Source organism: Galeopterus variegatus, unplaced genomic scaffold, assembly GCF_000696425.1.
Source record: "Galeopterus variegatus unplaced genomic scaffold, G_variegatus-3.0.2 Scaffold385, whole genome shotgun sequence".
NCBI lineage: Eukaryota > Metazoa > Chordata > Mammalia > Dermoptera > Cynocephalidae > Galeopterus > Galeopterus variegatus.
This window is the reverse complement of record NW_007726496.1, coordinates 509,099-518,384: the sequence shown is the minus strand read 5'-3', so window position 1 is coordinate 518,384 and position 9,286 is coordinate 509,099. Positions and strand designations below refer to the sequence as shown.

General features: G+C 42.5%; 1 protein-coding gene across 2 annotated transcripts in view; it reads right to left on the bottom strand.

The window, feature by feature from the left end:
- The window catches only part of DCP2 (decapping mRNA 2), a 38,059-nt gene extending 35,714 nt beyond the window's left edge, over positions 1-2,345 (bottom strand). The window contains exon 1 of one of the 2 annotated variants that reach the window (XM_008568186.1): positions 2,119-2,345. Coding sequence is in view for 1 of the 2 variants with exons in the window: in XM_008568185.1 (XP_008566407.1) it covers positions 2,119-2,171 (53 nt within the window). In the remaining variant the exon portion in view is untranslated. The remainder of the gene's footprint in view (positions 1-2,118) is intronic. The other variant, XM_008568185.1, reaches the window with a different exon arrangement.
- Positions 2,346-9,286: the final 6,941 nt, after the last annotated feature.

Sequence of the window (9,286 nt, the reverse complement as noted above, 5' to 3'; positions counted from 1 at the left end):
CCCGGAAAAAAAAAAAAAAAAAAAAAAAAAAAAAAAAAAAATCTCTAAATTCACCACGGATATTATAAATATTAACTTGAAGATGGCATTACTTTTAAAACTTGGAGTTTTAAGAAATGGTTATTTGGTTAATTATTAGCTTATCAAGGAGCTAGCCCTAACTTCTAAATGTTTCTCATCCTTACTTACACAAACACAGTAACTGAAAGGGGGGGGGGGGGGCTTAAAGGAAAAAAAAATTTACTCTGTTCCAAAAGATTTGTATAAGAAAATAGCTTAAATCATTCACTGGAAAACCAAGTATCTTTAACACAACAGATGCTCAACATATTGTTTACAAAACACATTATTTTGTGAATAAACGAGTTGCACACATAAAATCACTATGACTGATACCAGTTCTTTAAATAATGTACTCCTGTAACATACAAATTAACCCCAACAATAGCAGAAGACTACTTTAAGATGCTTGTAAAATGTGTAAGATTACCTGATCTTTTACTGAATCAACTCCTACCCTATTAACCCATACATAATTATTGCTCAGCTTTCCAAACATCCACCTCTAATTTTTTTCTAACTATGAAATGCACGTCCTTCTAAAAATCTTAGAAAAATGAAGAAAAGAAGGGTCACAATCCCATAATCCCACTTAAGTCATTTATCCACAGACATATACATATCAAATTCTCTTTTCTTTCTTACCAAACTTGGGATCATAGAAAATAAGTGCCTTTTAACACTTAAGTGGTTCATTTCCATCCCTCATATTACAAAAATTTTAATTCTACCATCACCAAAGAAGTAAAATGGCATTAATCCTTATTAGTTGCAAAATTAGTCTATTTTACTTCTTTACACATACTTTTCTTTTGTGAGGTTTAAAATGTTAGACCTGACATTCTATTACATCCACCTGGTGTAAGAGAAAAAGCACAGGTACTAATTTTGAAAAAGGAAAAAGAAAAGGCCTAGGTTTCAAATCTTGATTTTCTGAATTAGGATGAAAGTGAACTTGCGTAATATTAAAAATCACTGAATTTGTTTGCTCAGATGAAAAGGGAAATAACTACACCTACCAAATAAGATTGTTTCAAGGATTAAATAAAATGAAATATGTGAAGGGAGCACCCAATGTCTGGCACAGAGTAGAAAGAAAGTATACAGATATTAGTTCTTTACTTTCCATTAAAAAAAAAAATGGTGTGAATACGACACAACTACTAAAGTCTGACTTTTAAACAAATACAGTAACTAAATGAAAAGGCGTTATTTTAATCGGAACTTTTACTCACTTGTAATCTAAATTATTTCACAACCCACATACACTCGGCGACAACTGAGGGCATCACTCCACCGAGAATTTTATTTCTGGAGAAGAAATATTTAGAGCACTTTACCGGTGTTTGGCTACCTGAAATCACAGCTGACAAGAGGGAAGAATGCAGAAAATTTCTCTTGTGAAAGCACACCACGAATTAAAACCCTGCGGATGAGAATTTCCTTTCAAGTAGGATAATTAAAAAATGGAAAGAAAAGCAGCTCTTGGCTTTTTCCCATTCCCAAAGATAAATCTTAGGACAGAAAATAGAGTATTTCGCTTAGGAATTCCACGGATGTATAAGAATACGCAGGAGAAAGGGCAAGTGTGAAACTTGCGTGGGTCCGGGCACCTGGGATCCTAAGACTGAAAACTAACACACCGGGTCTTCCTACAGCATCGCAGAGGGAGGAAGGGGAAACGGCGTGTGAACGTCAGAGCGGCAGAAAAAACAATAGGAGGGGGAGGGGGCGGCGGAAAACCGCGGGTCACCCAGGCTCGGTCGAAGCGGCTTCGCCAGCGAGAAAGCGAAATAGTTGGGGAACTAAGGAAATGCGGAAATTGCGGGTGCCCCGTGGGGAAGGATGGAGGGCCGTGAGACACCGGGGACTGCGGCGGAAAGAGGGACGTGTCTTAGGAGGGAACGGTCGTCGGTGGAAAGCGAGCGGCGGAGGGAGATGAAAGCCAGGACCTGGCTGTGGGCGGGGGAAGGAGACCGGAGGCCTCAGGGGGTCGGCGAGTCAGAGGAAACCGGGAGGCGGCGGAAGGGGGTCGGGCAGCGCGGGGCAGCGCCGTACCTGCAGAGATCGTCCAGGACGCTGCCGGGAATCTCCACCCGTTTGGTCTCCATGATGAGGACCCACAGCAGAGGCAGTGCATCCCGGCTCCGCGCGGCCGGGGACCGAGGGTACTGCACGGAGACTCCGGCTTGCCGGAGAGCGGGCAGGCAAGGCAGCGACGGACGCGGCGACTCCAACCCAGCCGACAAGGGGAAGGGGCGGGACCCGCTCACTTCCGTCCCACTTCCTCAGCCCTGGACCCCGAGACTGGGCCAAGGCGCGGGGCGGAGCCCCAGGAGCCACGCCCCTGCTCTGCTTGAAAGGCCCAATGGGAAGCGGGCGAATTGGGAACGTAAGCAGGCCAAGCCAATGAGACATTTGTTTATTGGTCTGTCTTCCCAAGCTGCTCAGTTGCTGCTCAAAAAACCAACTTCCCGCCGCATTTGAGCGCTGGGGTGGGTGTGCGCATGCGCACCACGTCTTAGTACTACTAGGAAGTTTAACGTGCTCAATCAGCGCTTCCCTGCAAACCCTGAGACCAACATCCGGGACTTTGGCATGGTCTCTGGGCGACTGAACTGGCGCTCCTACATCTGCAGGGCAGACCCTGAGGACCCGTTAAGCACAAGCGTATACTCACCATTCCTGTCACACAGTCACTGCCGTTCCCACCACCTCCAGGCCATCGGTTGTGCCTCCTTTCATTACAAACCCCATGAGGGTATGCCACTTTTGAGGTGGCTCACCTCCATCCCTCCTCGACACCTAAGTCTATGAAGACAAGGACTTACTATGTGGCACCTAGTGAGATCTCAGAAAATACTGATTTAACCTGAACCCATTACACCCCCTACACGCATTCACACCACTCCAACCTGGTTGTCCTCATTCACTCCTCATCTTGCTTCCTGGAGTCCAATCCATTCGGGATCCTTCGAGAAACCGGGTCTATTTGTTCTCCTTGTTCCTCTTACATCAGACCCACAGGCATACATACGCGCGCGCGCGCACACACACACACACACACCTGCTCCATCACGAGTTTGGTCAGTTCTACCTTCTAATCTCTCATCTTTTCTCTTAATTTCTGTCCAGATGTCACTCTTTTTACTTGAGGTTTACGTAATTTCTCGACACCACCGCGAGAGTGGTCTAACCAGAGCTTCTGTCTCCATTCTTGGCCTGTACAACTTCTTATGTTTCATTCATATGTGAACAGGTTACTATCTTTTCAGCTTCTGATAGCCCCCTATCAGCTTCTGATGTATGATCAAGTCCAAACTCCATTAGTACGACATGAGAGGCTTATCACCATCTGTTTTACTTTCCTATTTTCCATCTTTGTCTTTGTGCTCTTTCTTGGTGAATTCTTCAAATTTATCTTCCAGCCATCTAGAGTTTTCACTTTTCTAGTGCTCTCTTTTGTTCTTCAAATGTCCCTCTCTTGTGGCGTCATATACTTGCTTCATAGATATATTTTCTCTTATCCCTATGAGAATATTAATAACACATTTTTGAAGTTTTCTTCTCCCCGAGTAGTCTCTTATTCCTCTCAGCTGCTTTTTGCTGTAAAATTGGTCCCCATCTATTTTAATGGAAATTTTATGTGGTCCTTGACTATTTATTCGCTCTTAAGAGTAAGGCCTGAAAAACCCTGGAGTCAAATGCCATAAAAGCTGATTGTAAGCTCTCAACATGTGGGTGGGCCTTGTTTCCTGGGAGCTTCACTGTAGGATGATCTTGTTGGGTTGTTGTTGGTTGGAAACACATGGCATCAGTATCTGTAGGTTGTTCTTTCTGGCTGGTCAAACTCCCTGAAGAGAAAATGCTTCCAGGCCCAGCTGGAAGTATTCTGGGTTTCAAGTAGGGAAGCACAGGCTGGAGTGCTTTATTGCTTTAGTCAATCCCCTCTGACACAGTCAGGTCTAGTTTAGATTCCCTAAGAGGCAGGATTTGAGTGCAAGTAGTCTTTGAGGGAAGTGATCCTAGGAAACACTGGTAGCAGGGCAGAGAAGTGAGTCAAGGAAGGGAAGAAAGCCAATAAAGTAGTTGTATCAAGGAAGTTAGCACTGTGGGTAACTGGAGATTAATCCCACTGGAGAACACTGGAGGCCAGTGTGAAGCACGTATCTGAGTTATCCCACTCAAGGGGTGAAGGAGATGGGGATTTATATACCAACATCCAACTGGAGATTAATCCCACTGGAGAACACTGGAGGCCAGTGTGAAGCACGTATCTGAGTTATTCCACTCAAGGGGTGAAGGAGATGGGGATTTATATACCAACATCTGTCATCAATCATTGGCTGAGGCTGCTCCTGGGGTCTGCACCCTAGCCTACCACATGGGCAGCAAAATAGGCTCTAGTGGCTAGAAAAAGCCCTCAAGCAAAAAATTGCAGGTGTTAGCAGCTGAAAGTCTGATCAGTATAGCATATGGATTGGTAAGGGTAAGGGTGAGCCCTTTCAGTACTGTTTTGCTGGGTGTATGTTCTATCTGTTCTGACTGAATGTCTTTTCTCTGACTGGGGGTTATTCTTAGTTGCCCCACTTAGAGCTCAAGTCTAATTTTTAGAGTACTCTAAATGATGGCAGCGAAACAATGGAACAAGGCCAAGTGGTGCTTACCCCCATGGGCCAATGGTATAGAAACGAGCAGGTTATCTGCTACATCACCTAGAGGGTGTCTTCCTACCACCTTTATAGTCCCTCAGGTCAGGGGCAGGAGCCCTTTTTGGCTCTTAGGGGTCAGGAAGTCCCCCAACTCTCATACAGTGCTAAACCAATCTTCCCCATTAAGAGTTCAAGAGGTGTCTACAGTCAAGCATCTTCCAACCTACTTTCCTGCCCACTCCCCATTCCTTCCCTAGCCCATCACACACAGATTTCCAGGAGCTGGACTAGTGCATATTAGAGCAACCCTTATAGCATTCCTCTGAGCCATGACTTCCAAAGAACCCAAGGTCTCATTCTCATCTAACCGTCCACAGGCCCCAGCAGCCTTTAGCTTGAGAAGGGCAAATAAATTGGAGTTTGGAGTTGAGGGAAAGGAAGATGCTAAGGTTCTTAAATTGTAATACTTGGGCCGGCCCGGTGGCGCACTGGAGAGTGCACCGCTTGGGAGCGCGGCGGCGCTCCCGCCGAGGGTTCGGATCCCATGTGTAGACCGGTTCCTGCTCACTGGCTGAGTGCGGTGCGGGTGCAACACCAAGGGTTGCGATCCCGTTGCCGGTCCCCGGTACGGGCGCAACACCGAGGGTTGCGATCCCATTACCGGTTAGTAAAAAAGACAAAAAAGGAAAAAAAATTGTAATACTGATTCAATTTTTAAATAATTGTGTTGATCAATACATTTATAGTTTTAAAATATGCTATCTCATTTAGTTTTTATCACTACATAGGATAGGCATGAGGCATCGAGATTAATGAAGCTAATAAATAATAAATTACTTATAAAGATTAAATGATTAAATGACAGTATGTAACGGAGCCAGGACTAGAATTCATTTCTTCTAAACCCACAGCAGGAGTACTGCTTTAGGGAGAATGACATAGTAATTAATGCCTGTACAGCATAATATGGTATAAAATTATTTTCAAATATGATAATCCTCACAACAAAACAAGCTGTCACCAAATCCTGAAAAAGAAAAATTAACTTCTTTATTGGCCTCCTTTTATTTATTTATTTATTTATTTATTTTTATTTATTTATTTTTTTTTAAAGATGACCGGTAAGGGGATCTCAACCCTTGACTTGGTGTTGTCAGCACCACGCTCACCCAGTGAGCGAACCGGCCATCCCTATATGGGATCCGAACCCGGGGCCTTGGTGTTATCAGCACCGCACTCTCCCGAGCGAGCCACCGGGCCGGCCCTTCAATTTTGTTTTTAAAGTCCCACTTATGTGGAAACCTGTTTCTTCCATGCGAGCATGGGTTGGTCATGGCTGCCTGACTCCATTTACCCATCTGGAGAACAAGTGGTTATACCTTAGAAGACTTAGCTAAAATCTCAAGAGCTCCTTAATATAAATGGGCAAAACGTTCTCCCCAACACACTTCCCCCACTGCCCTAAAATAGGCCCTACCTCAGATCCTATTCATTCAGCTCAGATACAATTTCTTCCAATAAGCCTCTCTGACTCTTCACATTCCTTCACTCAAGCTAGAAATAATTGCTCCATTCTCTGAATCCCCATAGCTCATTCTGTCCTTTTCTCACCACACTGAGCCATTTTTGAATCCTGGTCAGTCATACGATAATAGTTCTATGGGAATATAAACTTTTGGGAGGGATAGTGATCATGTCTTATTTTTAATATACCTTAAAACAATCCTGACAGGACTTGAATTACACATGAAAGTCACTTGATGAGCTGAATGAAAGACAAATTAGCTCAGCACTTCTCTTCGCTTTAGCTGCAAAGCACTTATACCTGATGTGAAAATTTAAGTTCCTTAAGGAAATATTTTTGGAGCCATTTTCTTAGGAGTTTTCAAAAATTGTGCAAATTTATGGCAGGTTATTTTTTAATTTTTTAAAAAAATGATCTAGAACAAACCAAAAACACATGGAAAGCATTAAATTTTGCTGTTAAACAGAGAAGTATAAATGAAAACAAGTTTGAAACACTTACCTGTTAAAGTAGAAAAAAACTTTTAAGCAAACAGTGAATACTTAGAAGACTTGTGGTTAAATTGGCTAGTGGCATTTTAAATTAACACTTTGTTTTTTTGAAAACAGCGTACAAGTGTCATAAAGATGCCCGGGCATATTTCCTCAGTCATCTTATTCATAGGAATTTTGGAATTCCTACAAAGGCGATAATTCAACAACAGCAAAAATCAAATGCACAAAGATGCCTGTGGTACAATAATAGCAAAAATGCAGGCAAATAAAAAAATTAAAGACAACTCAAAAGTCCCAAAGTAGGGGAATGGTTTTATTAATTATATTATCTAGTTATTAAAATGCAGACTTTAAAAGGAAACTGTCTGTTACGTAATGTTAACTGGAAAAAAAATCAGGCCATAAAATGAAATATACATTATGCATGTATAGTGAAAAGACAAGAAATAGATAAGAATGTTCAAAAAATACAAATAGTTGGATGTGGTATAAGATTCTGGCTTGTTTTCTGTTTTAAAGCCATTACATCATCTTTTCAATGACAAACTACATTTAAAATAATTGAAAACAAAGTCTCATTAGCCTCATCCTTATATAAATTCCCAGAGAACATATTATTCTTATTTATTTCCACCTCAGCTACTTGTCTTTGATTTGGACCTGCTCCATCCTCTTCTCCCACTTCTTACTCCCCTGATTAGACTGGGAAAAGACCCTCATCAAACAAGGAAGAAAAAGACACCAAGTTTAGCAGAAGCAGTATATCCAAATTGGTGAGCATTGGAAGACTGGATCTGATACCTCGCCCCCAACATTGCAAAGCAGACCCAAATTCTTCAATGACCACAAGTGGCCTTGGCTTAACAATCCTTGCCAATGATGCACAATGTTCCCGTCCTCAGAAATAGACCCCGGCAGAGCTTCCAGGGGCCCATAAATGTCTGCACTCCTGGAAGAATGTGACAACTCTGGCAACAAATACAGATTTGTCATTCTCTATATTAAGAGAACATTCAGTTGCCTCAGGCTTTTTAGCAGGACCAACACAGCAAAATTTTGAGGTTGGCAAAGTGAATTTTCACCTAGCCCAAGACTCTTGCCCTTGCCTCTAGACAATCAATAAAATCACCTTATGTTACAGTTTACAAAGTCCTTTCACATCCAGTTTTCATCTGAATCTTGCATTGGCCCAATGAGATTGGTGTTATTATTAACTGGACTTTTCAGAAGAGGACCCTGAGGCTCAGGGAAGTAAAATGACTTGTCTCAGGCCACCTAGCAAATCAAAGACTGAATGAGCACACAAGCCCCTTGCTGACTTCTGATCAGGGCTTTTTCCATCAGCCAATGCACGGAGCCCTCTTCCAGTTCAGGGGAAGAGCTGACCCAGTGCACCCACTCACACCACTACTCAGTGTACTGCCCATCCCAGGGACACTTATGTTTTAAAAGAAAGCAGATGGGAAAAGGAAAAGAAAATCAAGTGAGATTCCTAAGAAGATGCTGAACTAACCTGACCTAGTGGCTCTGAGGAACAACAGAGGAAAAACATTAAGAGGAAGAGAGAGCTGTGAGAATCCCCTAAGGAGACAGAGGCTGTTTTCAACCGTCAAGTATGTGTATCTGGAATGGTCATAACCTAAAGCAGAAGGTACCCAGGCTGCTGAGGCAGGATAAAATAAGAAAGAGCTGCTGCTTTTTACAGTCTTCATATCCGCTCCATCTCACTGCCATTGCCTTGGGACAGACAGGGCTGAAGATTAGACCTCTTAAGCAAGTGCTCCTCAGGTGTAAAACTGGTACAGTGTGGAAGCCCTGTGCCTGAGTGGGAGTGAGGAAGACACACAGTGATCCACTGGCCTTACTTACAGTCTTCATATCCACTCCATCTCACTGCCATTGCCTTGGGACAGACAGGGCTGAAGATTAGACCTCTTAAGCAAGTGCTCCTCAGGTGTAAAACTGGTGCAGTGTGGAAGCCCTGTGCCTGAGTGGGAGTGAGGAAGACACACAGTGATCCACTGGCCTTACCCTCTCCCTCTACACCCCCAGGGCTGATGGATTATTATTGCTAGTACAGTAAGAAAAGAAAAAAGAAATTAGAGGCTTAAGGATTGGAGACGAGGAAATAAAATTGCCATTATTTGCAGACAGTGCAATTTTTTTCTTAGGAAACTCAAAAAAAAAATCTACCAATAAAGTATTAAAAGTAATAGTTATGCAAGGTGACTGGATATAAGATTAATTTGTAAAGGTCAAGTGCCTCTCCATATATCAGCAATAAATAGCTAGAAAACATTATTTTAAAAGAAGACATCTTTTACAGGAGGATCAGAAAATATCAAGTACCTAGGAGGAAAAAAAATCTACAAGTGTTTAAGGTTCCTGTAGGAAAATTTGGAAACATTATTGGAAGACCAAAGATTTTGAAGAACTTTCTTCAGTGTTCTTTGGAATGCTAATCTGCCTACAACCCATTCCCTCAGATTTTGTTTTTGTGAAAATATCTTTATTTTATCTTCATCTTTGAAGATTGTTTTTACTGGGAACTGTGT